General features: G+C 37.3%; 1 protein-coding gene across 5 annotated transcripts; it reads left to right on the forward strand.

The window, feature by feature from the left end:
• The first annotated feature begins 6,259 nt into the window (after window positions 1-6,259).
• On the forward strand, window positions 6,260-10,365 carry LOC142541001 (uncharacterized). Of its 5 annotated transcripts, none has more exons than XM_075647524.1 (10): window positions 6,260-6,465; window positions 6,667-6,765; window positions 6,847-7,037; window positions 8,034-8,215; window positions 8,305-8,589; window positions 8,663-8,721; window positions 8,817-8,853; window positions 8,941-9,012; window positions 9,126-9,459; window positions 9,787-10,365. In XM_075647524.1, exons 2-10 carry the CDS (start codon window positions 6,669-6,671, stop codon window positions 10,162-10,164), a joined length of 1,635 nt encoding a protein of 544 aa, XP_075503639.1. In that variant the 5' UTR covers window positions 6,260-6,465; window positions 6,667-6,668; the 3' UTR covers window positions 10,165-10,365. The 5 variants fall into 5 exon arrangements, with proteins under 5 accessions (XP_075503639.1, XP_075503640.1, XP_075503642.1 ...); XM_075647525.1 differs by having other exon boundaries at window positions 6,853-7,037; XM_075647527.1 differs by having other exon boundaries at window positions 6,462-6,587; window positions 6,853-7,037.
• The last annotated feature ends 2,380 nt before the right edge of the window (window positions 10,366-12,745 follow it).

The following is a 12,745-nucleotide window of genomic DNA, read 5'->3' on the forward strand; positions in this document are numbered from 1 at the left end:
GGATGTATTTCCTGAAGAACTCCCTGGCGAACTTCCCGACCGCGAAGTGGAATTTCATATTAATTTAGTGCCCAATGCTACACCCATCTCAAAAGCACCATACCGAATGGCTCCGACAGAGTTGAAAGAACTCAAAGAGCAACTACAAGAATTGTTGGATAAGAAGCAAATCCGACCAAGCGCATCCCCGTGGGGAGCTCCTGTCCTATTTGTAAAGAAGAAGGACGGAAGCATGAGGATGTGTATTGATTACAGAGAGCTGAATAAGATCACAATCAAAAACAAGTATCCGCTTCCAAGAATAAATGACTTGTTTGACCAACTCAAGGGAGCTACGGTCTTTTCCAAGCTCGACTTAAGGTCAGGCTACCACCAACTCAAGGTCAAGACGGAAGATATTCCGAAGACAGCCTTCCGAACAAGGTATGGACATTATGAGTTCATGGTGATGCCGTTCGGATTAACAAATGCTCCGGCAGTATTCATGGATCTCATGAATAGAGTGTTTAAACCGTTTCTTGACAAGTTTGTTGTGGTATTCATCGACGACATTCTAGTGTATTTGTCAAGTGAAGAAGACCACAAGGAACATCTTCGTCTCATCCTCCAGACGCTGAGAGAAAAAGAACTTTACGCCAAGTTCAAGAAATGCGAATTCTGGCTAGAGAGCGTCGCATTCTTGGGACACATAATATCAGCAGCAGGAGTATCTGTGGACCCTAAGAAAATAGAGGCAATCTCATATTGGCCTAGACCAAAGAATGTGACAGAAATTCGAAGCTTCTTGGGATTACCAGGCTATTATCAAAAATTTGTTGAAGGATTCTCTTCAATAGCCATACCCCTCACCAAGCTCACACAGAAGAATTCTAAGTTTCAATGGAGTGAAAAATGTGAGCAAAGTTTCGAGACCTTGAAGAAGAAGCTTACATCCACACCAGTGCTGGTATTACCTATGGAAGGTAAGGACTACACCGTCTACAGTGATGCAGCTAAAGAAGGTTTAGGATGTGTACTCATGCAAGAGGGAAGGGTGATAGCATACGCGTCGAGACAATTGAAGCCAGTATGAACAGAATTACCCAACGCACGACCTCGAGCTAGCTGCAGTGGTATTCGCACTAAAAATTTGGAGATATTATCTTTATGGAGCCAAGTGCGAGATTTTCACCGATCATCAAAGTCTCAAATATTTTTTCACTCAAAAGGAACTAAATATGAGACAAAGACGGTGGATTGAACTCCTGAAGGATTACAACTTGACGATAAGCTACCATCCAGGCAAATCCAACAAGGTAGCAGATGCTTTAAGTCGAAAGAATATGAGTAAGGTGATCCTGACATCACTTTCAGCACAACCATGTCTTCGAGAGACAATCAAGATAAGTCAGGATAGAGATTCTGCGTTGGTGAAACTAAAAGAGCAAGTTAAAGAAGGAAAATCACCAGATTTTGAGACGGATAACAAAGGAATCTTGTGGATGAAAGGATGATTGTGCGTACCAGACATCGATAACCTTCGACAAGAAGTAATGTATGAGGCACATAAGTCGAAATTTTCAGTCCATCCTGGCAGTACCAAGATGTACAGAGATTTGAAGAAAAATTTTTGGTGGAGTGGAATGAAGAAATACGTGGCAATGTTTGTTTCCAAGTGTCACGTGTGCCAGCAAGTCAAGGCAGAGCACCAAAGACCTGGAAGACTTCTGCAACCTCTAGAAATTCCAGAATGGAAATGGGAACATATCTCCATGGACTTTGCTGTCGGGTTACCAAAGTCTAGACAAAGTTATGACGGCATCTGGGTAATCGTAGATAGACTCACGAAATCTGCGCATTTCTTACCTATCCGCATGAACTATAATTTGGACAAGCTAGCCACATTGTACATGAATGAGATAATACGATTGCATGGAGTTCCAGCTAGCATACTATCAGATAGAGATCCTAGATTTACATCTCGATTTTGGAAGAGCTTTCAACAAGCTATGGGGACTAAGATTACTCTTAGTACAGCATATCACCCTCAGACCGATGGCCAAACAGAGAGGACAATTCAAACTCTAGAAGATATGATGAGAGCATGTGCTCTAGACTTCAGTGGTAATTGGAGCGAACATCTGCCCTTAATCGAGTTCGCTTACAATAATAGTTACCACAGTAGTATTGGAATGGCACCATACAAAACTCTGTATGGACGAAAATGTCGATCACCACTGTATTGGGATGAAGTAGGGGAAAAAGCCATTGTTGGACCCGAACTAATCCAAGAAACAGTAGATAAAGTTGTGGTGATTAAGAAGAGATTGAAAACTGCACAAGATCGACAGAAAAGCTGAGCTGACTTGAAAAAAAGACCCGTGGAATTTGTAGTTGGCAAAAAGACATATGTAAAAGTGTCACCCATGAAGGATGTTATCCGATTCAATAAGGCTGGGAAACTGAATCCCAGATACGTCGGACCATTTGAAATTCTTGAGAAAGTGGGAACACTTGCTTATAGATTAGCACTTCCCCCCGACATGTCAAGAATTCACAATGTATTCCACGTCTCGCAGCTGAGGAGATATATTTCTGATCCAAGTCACATTCTGGAAGCTGGACCACTTCTGGTTGAGAGCAATCTAAATGAAGAGCTGAAGTATGAAGAAATTCCGATTCGAATTGTGCATTTCAAAGACCAAGTACTGAGGCGACGAACTATTCCATTTGTCAAAGTACAATGGTCCAACCATACCGAAAGAGAAGCTACTTGAGAGTTGGAAGAAAAGATGCGAGCACAATACCCTTATCTCATTGAAGATCATGTATAGCCAAGTTTCGAGGACCAAACTTCTCATAAGGAGGGAGGGATGTGAGAACCCGAATTTCCAGCATTTCCAGCATTTCAGTAGAAATGCAAAATTTCCAGCAGAAGATAATATTTCAGAAGTTGGTACTTTTCCAGCAGATTAGAATCCAGCAGCAGACAACAGATAAAAATCCAGCAGCAGAAGATTAAAATCCAGCAGACGGTTACTGGTTCAGCATATGACTTGTAACTGAAGCATTTAACATGGAATAAAGGTTGTTAATGGCAGATTATAGCCATTAATTGGGAGGCTAACAGTCAGAATTGTTGCTTATAAATAGCACCCTCAAGCTCTGAAATTGTTGTTACCAAAATCTTGAGTTATCACTTGAAAATTCGAGTTAAGAGAGCACATTTGTTCGAGCAGAAAAATCCAGTAGCAAGAGCAACCAGATTCCAGTAGACTTCAACTGAAACTCTAGCAAATTACTGTAAGTGGGCTTATGTATAACATCTTGAATCCAGTTTGATGATTTATGTTTTAAAGCAAAGTTTCTGTATGATCAATTTTTGATATCTGAATTTTGAAGCACTGAAACCTAGTGAACTAAAGGTAGGAATATATATTCTGAACATTACTGATTACTGATTACTGGCCTCACCCCTTAGAGGAGAGAACATATAGGGAACTGATATCAGTTTAGCCATGAAATTCACAAACGTGCTCAGTGCTTACTTGTTAAACTTCTGATTTCTGAATACTGATTATTGAATACTGAATATTGAATACCGATTTCTGTTCTGAAAATAAGAATTTCTGTATATTATTCGTATTACTGTTTCTTTTAAAAATGGTTTTGAAAACTGAGAGTTATTCCCGCCCCCGCTTACTGAGTGACAACCATATCACTCACCCATCAAAACATCTCAGATAAGAACGATGAAGAAAGGTTAGATAAAAAGGAGCAGAATCAGTTTTGGGGATGGTGAAGAAGACTATTATTCTCAGTTTTAAATTATGTTTTTCCGCTGCATCTGTAGAAGCAATGTTATGTCTGTTTTACATTTCCGCTGTAAAATATTAGTGATTCGAGTTTGTATTAGACAATGAATTATTTCGTATTATGAATGAAAAGACTGGTTTCTGAATTTTGTACTTCTGAGGCTTGTTGTTTTCGAATGTAAATTTGAGAGCAACGCCGGTGTCAACCAACCCCCGTCCCGGGGCGTGACAACTTTGGTAGTCTTTGATCAAACTACCAACGAACAAGAACCAAGACCATCTGGATCTGCATCTCCTCATTCAACCTCAGAAATGGACTTAGTCCTTGAAGAGATTCAGGACATTCAGAACAACATGTCACAGATAATGAAAGAAATTAAGGCAATTCAACACACTCAACTTGCTCACTCTTTGAAGCTAAACTCCTCAAGTGAATTCAATTCAGAGAAACTGAAGTCAATTCAAGCTGCTGTAACCTCTATCTCCTTTACGATCGATGAACTTAAAAAGAACAGAGGCTTAACTGAGAGTCTCTCCCTAACTCAAGACTCAATCATCAAACGAGTTGAATCTATGGAGATATCTGTTTCAAATAGAATCGACTTGCTGCAAACCACTGTATTGTCTGCTGTCAAAGATATTGCAGCTGATGTTCGAATTTTATCTCGAAAAATCGATGTGCTTGACAAAAAGGGGGAAGCAGCAAGATTGATGAAGGAATAAGAGAGGATCAGAACTGAAGATTCAAACTGAAGAGACAACTGTTGTCAGTTATTATTTGAAGGATATTTGTTTTCTTAGTACGAATATGTACACTAGAAAAATTATTTTATCTACAAGGTTTCAAAGTATTCTCTCTACTTCTGCTGATCAGTTTATTAAGTTCCAAGTTTTGTCAATCACCAAAAAGGGAGAAATTGTTGGAAACTAAATTTCAGTGATTTGACAAACTAAGCATCGTATTTATTGGATTAACTGATCAAGTAACCAGGCTTCGCAAATCAACTATCAGTTTCCTAACTGAAGATTAATGTGTATAATATTAAAGGCAACTGATACCAGCGTAACTGAATTTTCAGGTCAACTGACTGATCAGTCGTAAACCAATCAGTCGATATATTCAGTCGAAAACCTTACCAGCTACTGCTCAGCAGCTGATTCTTCAGCTGAACACGTCATCAGTTGAAAAGGACATTCAACCGACAATAGTACAAAGCAGACTGCAACTCGGAGTGGAACACCGCGTTTCAGAATCTACAGTGTACGAACGTCAGATAATATTGACGTGGCAATCAACGGATATAAAATTCAATTTATATTTATTGTTACCGTTGGAAGAGAAGCCTATAAATAGACGAGAAGAGCAGTCGAACAAAAAAGAACGAACAACTATTCTATTCAAGCTTGCTGTTATGCTGCTAAAATCACTGCTCGTATTCAAATATCAAAGCTCACTCTTATCAGATATATCAGTAGCAATCAAGGCACCATTTACGAGCTTATCAACACTTTGGAATCCTTGATAGATTCATTCAGTTGTGTTAAATTCAATCACATACTGTAAAAGTTTTTTTGAACTAAGAGTTTCAGTTTTGGCAGTGTTAAGTCCAAACTGAAGTGGGTCAGTACAACTTTTGTATTTGGTCAAAGTCTTCTAGTGGATATCCTATCTTCGTGATAGAAGGGGTGACGTAGGAGTTATTCTATTCTCCGAACATCCAGAAACAAACAGTGTGCCTTTTTATTTCAGTTATTATTTTCAGTCAGTTATTCTATCTCTCAGTCAGTTTACTTCCGCAACTATTTTCTCAGTTAAACTGATTGTTATCGACTGACGAGATACTGAGTGTCAGTTTGTCACTAAACTGAACTTCAACCCCCCTTCTAAACACTTATCACCTTTTAACCGATCCTTTCATGAATCCTAAATTTGACCGTCGGTTCTAATCTCCTAAAACAACTATAACGCCAAAATGAAGAAAAATATTGGAATTTGAGGAATAAACTTCTGACATTGTTTATATTTTCAATAAACCGTATTACAAGACATAAAAATATAACATATAAATTTGTTGAAATCTAAAACGTGATAATGCTAGAAATTATACTGGAATGCCTGAAAACTAGTGCTTGAAGATTGAAAATTTAGCAGCGAGTATTTGCAGATTTTTGCTGAGTTGAGTTGTGTGTGTTGTCTGTTTGCCGATGTCCTCTTTTTCTTTCTGACAACTGTGCGATTCTTCCACTCTCCCATGAGCCCATGATCTTTCTCACTACTTTCTCATGATATGTTCATGTCTTCTCACGATCTTTTCCATCTTCAGCGCTCTGTGGTTGGTTGGACTTGATAGGAATTAGTCCGCTACATTTGACAGACCCATAATTTAATTGGGCTTATAATTAAATTGAGCTTCTATAATTAATTATTTTTAACCCAAGTAATATCGTATTATGTTACACATAAAACGGCTGAAGGAAATGAATCCATTTGGCAATTGGTAACGTTACAGTAGAGGATCTCTGAAATTCTCCACGCCTAGCCGTTTACTGTAGTTCCAAGCGTCAAATCCTGCAAAGAGTTCCACTTATGCAAGGAACCCATTCGTCACCCACAAGCTGAATAAAATAGTGTTTGACTGGGAAAGATTCCCGACAACTCATCCAAAACACGGTATCACCGCTTAGCCCCACTCTTTCTTCCATCTTTGAGCTACAATCCAATCATTTGTATACTTATTTTTGTTTCTATCCACACCTGTTCGTCTCTTAGTCTGCCACCAGTCTCACCAACCAGTGAGAGAATACATTTATATATACACATGCAACAATCTTGCCATCTAACGATTTTTATTTTTCGCGTTTTTTGGTGAAGGTATGGGAGGAAAAATGGGTTTTTCCGAGAATAAGCTGTGTTCTGCTCTGGTGCTGATAACGTTTATTTCTTTTCTTTTGTTGTTCATCTCGTCAGCTGGTATGTTTCGTTGTTATTTTGAAGTGGGTTTCTGTTTTCGTTCTACATTCTTCGATTTAAGCGGATCTTTATTGTTCCCAGCGGCAGATGCGGAGGGAAAAGATGCCGTGTCGTGGGTTTTTCGGAGGTCTCTTCTGGAAGGAAATAATGCCGAAAATTTAAATTCTACCAGTTTGGTGTTGGCTAAAGAGAGAACGCTGAGGAAGGATCCACTAGATGATCTCAATTATTACACAGGGGGATGGAATATCAGCAACGACCATTACATAGCTGTAGGAGTTTCTTGGTTCTTTTGCTTCGTTTTTTATTTTGATTTTTTCAGTGAGTTGAAAAGTTTTTGAGTTGATGGGTTTTAATCTCTGTCATTTTTTTTGCTCATAGTCGAAATAGTGCCTCTGTTAGGTTATAATTTCATGGGTGCTAATGACAGAAATTGGAGAAGGTTTGGGATTTGATCTGATTTTGGGCTAAATCTATTCTATGTCAAGTACCATGTTGGTTGAACCGTTGGATCATATAACTTGGGTCCCATATGAATTTTATGCGAGACATATGAAATTGTTGGATAATAGATGTAACATAGGCTCGCGTCTGATTTTGTGGGATTTTTCGCATTTTTGTGGATTGGCAGCCGTAATGTTAAGATATTTTTGTGATTGATTGATATGTTTTTGTTCTTTGTGTAATTTGCTGTTGTCACGTGTTGTATCATGATTTGGGTTGACTTGTGTTTACTATGTGCTTCCCACCGGGGGGGCAATTTGCTCTGAATTTGTAATGTCTTGGAGTCAAAATTGTATGATTCACTCTCCGTCACATTAATTCAGGATTCTCTGTGAAATTTTTGGGTGAAGATCATGCTTTTAGTTTCTGGAATCATTGGCCCTTTATTTTAACTCGCTAGAAGCATAAGTTGAATGTGTAATCACAGTGGGGACTTGTGAGAATCGTCTTGATATGTGCCGTAGATAATGGAGGAAATTCTCAATGTTTGCTGAAGCGTAATCTAGAATATATAAACGGCTGGGGAAATTGATGGTTAGCATGAAGATATGTTCACTGGAAAATTGGAGGACTTATTATGAACTTGGAGGGCATATACTTTTTTCTCCTTATTATTTGTTTATCATTATTACTCATCCGTTTGTAGGAGTTTGTAATGAATATAACCCGAGTTTTTGCTGTTACTGATATTATTTATCTATTCGTTTGTTTATTTTCTGATGTTTCTCTCTTTATCTTTCTTTAACATATTGGTCTTGATGCAGTCTGTTCTTTATACTGGGTCTACACTTTTCCTTGTTGCTGCAATCTGGTTTGTTGGATTCGGACTCTTCTTGTTACTGGTTTCTATGTATGTTTGCTGCTGCAGGCGGCATCGTTATGGCTATTCTGGATTTGCCTATTGTCTATCGCTTATCCTTTTGTCGTTATTTACAATCTCCGCAATGTAAGCCTCTTCTCAATATTTGGCACACCTGCACTGTTTTCTATTTATTCAAGATCGGGTTCTCATGTCTCTTACTTCTTATACGTCAGTGTTGGCTCCGTTGTTCTCTATACTGGGCAAGGGAAATTTCATGATAGTACAAGAAGTACACTAGACTATGTCGTGGGACAAGCTGATTCCACGGTTAACAATCTCAAAGATGTGTCAAATTTTCTTACGTCCGCTAAGAAAATTGGAGTGGATCAAGTTTTCCTTCCTCAGGACGTGCAAAACAATATTGACAAAGTCAACAACTTGATTACCTCTTCTGCCACCCAACTCGAAGAGGCAACAGACAATAATAAAGATAATATTTCCCACTATTTGGATGTAGTGTAAGTAATTCAATCTCGGTCCTGTTATTCTCCAAATTATAATTAGTATCTTATGTTTTGGATATTTATGCAGAGGTCTAATTCTCATTGTCGTAGCGGCCGTGATGCTTGCCCTGGCTTTACTTGGTTTCTGTAAGGCTACTGGTTCTTTCTCGCTAATTTTTCAAATTTATAGAGAAACAAATTGTTTAAATTTGAGTAATCTCAGTCGTAATATTTGGATGCAGTGTTATCAATCTCAGGCTTGCAATTTCTCGTGTACATGTGAGTGGATGTTCTAGCCATATGTTTGTGCAAGCATCTTCTGTTTCATTTACATGATTCCTGAACTCTTAAAGATAATGCTTGCAGATTGGTTTTTATTGGTTGGATACTCGTGGCTATCACATTCATCTTATGTGGTGTTTTCCTTGTTCTCCACAAGTACGTCTCCAAAATCCCCAATCTAGATACAATTCAATTCATTGATGATTTGTACTTGTTTGTTGATCTACTCTCTTTGAAATAATAATTTATCTTTTTCTTTTGTCCCCAAGTATGATGAGTGATACATGCGTAGCCATGAATGACTGGGTTATGAACCCAACAGCTCATACAGCATTGGATAAAGTTATCCCATGTGTGGATGTCGATACAGCTCAAGAAACATTGTCTCAAAGCAAAGATGTGACCTTCCAAGTTGTTCGGCTGGTAAATGGGATAATCACTAACGTCACAAATGCTCAAAATCTACCACCTCCTAGTGTTGCACCCTTGATATCTTACAATCAATCTGGCCCTTTTGTGCCTCTCCTTTGCAATCCATACAATATCGACAAAACAAATCGAACATGTGCAGCAGGAGAAGCTGATTTGAGTAACGTTACTCAGGTGATACATTTGAACTACTCTTTAAGCAATATTTGGATTTAAGGATATGGAAAACATGGTTTTGAATTCAGTCAACATGTTTGGATGAATTTGACTTTGTGAATCTCTAATATATCTCTTCTCGATTTAAACTGTTGTGTCGATTATTATAATGGATTTTGAATTCACTTGAGATCTTTGTCATCTGAAATCCATATCTGAAGTGTCATTTCTTAAGTTTAGTCTTTGGCCGAACAAGTGCAGTTCTCACATGTTTCCCCGCCATTTCTTTTCTTTGGTATTAAGCATTAGAATGTAGTTCATCTTGTCACAATTCTGTGCTTTCAGATTTGGAGGAATTATGTGTGCCAAGTTTCCAAGAACAACATTTGCACCACCGTGGGCCGTTTAACACCAACCTTGTATAATCAAATGAGCAGCGCAGTCAATGTGAGTTATGGTTTGTACCACTACGGCCCGTTTCTCACCAACTTAGTCGACTGCACTTTTGTTCGAGACACATTCAGTGTTATACATGATGATCATTGTCCTGATTTAGAACGTTATAGCCGGTTCGTTTATATTGGATTAGCAATGGTATCGGCAGCAGTGATGCTATCATTGATTCTTTGGGTGCTTTATGCGAGAGAAAGGCGTCACCGGAAGTATACAAAGCTCGTGGATGCTACATCAGATCCAAATTCCTTGGAAAGCAAAGGGCCGTAATAAATTTGAGAGTATAATGTGACCTTGAGACAATACTTGACATCATGCTATGTGAGTAAATGAGTTGGAACCTAGAAAGTGTCTTTCTGTTTGCCTCTGTTGGTTTTTTCCTTTGTACAAAATTGACCAAACCCAAATATTATATGTATACAGTTGATATTTTTTTTGGATATATTTAACACTGCTCATTATATCTGTGCAGGTTAATGTATTATATATATGTATATATATATATATATATGTATTACTATATATTTATATTGAGGTCTTTATAATAATTGACTTTTAATTGATTTGTTGAAAGTTTTATTTAAAATACATTCATTATATAATTTAGTAGTTAAACTTTTTTATTTCGATAAAGTAGTCTGTAACTTAAAATTTTTAAGCATATTTTAAAATTCAATCTTATATCTATCTACATTTTTTTTTTAATTTTTAGATGAATATATTACTATTAATAAAAAAAATCATTAATTTGAAAATATTTCAAATATATAAAACACGCAACACATGCAATAGAAAGTATTAGTTTCAATTATATAAATACTTAATACATGCAAAAGAAACTAGTAATATATAATTTTTCAAATATGTAAAATTCCAAAATGTGAGAATACTCCAAATTTTATAGGTTCCTCTCAAATCAATTTTTTCCCTAAAAAAATCATTTTTCTGGTATTATTGTTCCTCTTATGTAATGTGTTTTTTAATCTCTTTCGATTTTTCCCTTTTGACTATTTTATTTTAGCTCTCCTTCAATCCATTCACCTGTCTCTAAAATAGCAAAAAATAATATATATTCGAAAAAAAAAAGATAAGTATTTACACTCGAAAATTTATAATCATAATTAAACTTATATTTTTATCCTATTATTATTAGAAAAGAACCGCCAAATATGATTGACCCCCCGAAATTTATACTTTTACATTACCCTTACATATTATATTTAAAAAATGACAAAAACTTATGTGAAACGGTTTTAAGGGTCGTATTTTGTGAGACAGATATCTTATTTGGGTCATCCATGAAAAAATATTACTTTTTATGCTAAGAGTATTATTTTTTATTGTGAATATCGGTAGGGTTGACCCGTCTCACAGATAAAAATTCGTGAGACCGTCTCACAAGATACCTACTCATTTAAAATCTATAAATATTTTAAACAATAAATAGTAGAATATTTAATTATGAATTTGTAATGTGATTTTATATTTTATATCGAATTTTGTAGGTAACATATAAACTTCGCTTAAACAAAACATTTAAGTAAAACTATATTCATAATTTGATTTTGCTTGTGTCATTATTTTGATTATTAATTTGAAAATATATGCTATTTCATTACATATCATTAGATTTTTGCACAACAGAATTAGAAAAATTAAGTACCGACACTAAATTTTCTTTGAGTAGGTCTCCTGTGAGACGGTTTCACAAATCTTTATCTGTAAGACGGGTCAATCCTACAGATATTCACAATAAAAAGTAATACTATTAGCATAAAAACTAATACTTTTTCATGGATGACCCAAATAAGATATCCGTCTCACAAAATACGATTCGTGAGACCGTCTCACACAAGTTTTTGCCATTTTCTTTTGCATATCATTTAAATTTTGATATTTTGCAACTATATAAAATAAAAAAAAGTTGTTTATGTTGAGAGAATATCAGGATATAAATAAAACTCCAATTCAAAAAATGACTTCGTAAATTTACAGAAAATGAAACTTGATTTGCAAATGGCACACAGAACAAGGCGGCCGATTCAATGTCAACCCATCCTCCGCCACCATTGCCAACTGCTGCACAGTAATGAATGACCGCCACCATGAATGAATGAACTTCATCGAAAATCTACTCACTCTGTATAGGAATTCGCACCACTTAGCTGTCTTCAATTCGACATGGAAGCTTATCAAGAATCTGCTTGCATTAATGGCGACGTTAGTTCACACGAAGAATGGCGTAAATAAAAGAAAGTGAGATATTTCGATGCATCGATGAAGTGGGAATGAAGTTTACAACATTTTTGGTTCTTCTCTTTGCGTTTCTTTTGGTTGCTTCAGTATTTTCGGAAGGAAATATTAATAAAGAAGATGAAGAGAAAAGAAGAAGCTCCTCGAGAGTAAGTAGAAGCAGGAATGGAAGAAGTAGAAGAGGCGGCGGCGGAGGTGGAAGAAGTAGAAGAGGAGGCGGCGGAGGTGGGAGAGGGTCGGGGGGATCATCAAATTGTGACCCTTTGTATTTATATCTATTTGGAAATTGCGGTCAATGGCCATTCCCCCGTGATTCACCTACCAATCCCTTCCGACGAAGACCCTCACCGTCACCTCGTCGTGCTCCGCCGCTGCCACCACTCGTGCCATCACCGCCGTTGGTTCCCATATCTCCAGTTACCCCTTCTGCTCCTCTGATTCCCCTACCGCCTCCTCTGATACCTTCTCCCCCTCAAGTAGTGTCTCTTCCGCCACCAATTGTCCCGTCATCTCCGCCACCAACTGTTACTTCACCACCTCCAGCATCTCCTCCTGTATCACCCCCTACGGCGCCTGTGTCCCCGCCGCCATCACCACC

The sequence above is a fragment of the Primulina tabacum genome, chromosome 3 (assembly GCF_025594145.1).
Source record: "Primulina tabacum isolate GXHZ01 chromosome 3, ASM2559414v2, whole genome shotgun sequence".
NCBI classification, from domain to species: Eukaryota; Viridiplantae; Streptophyta; class Magnoliopsida; order Lamiales; family Gesneriaceae; genus Primulina; species Primulina tabacum.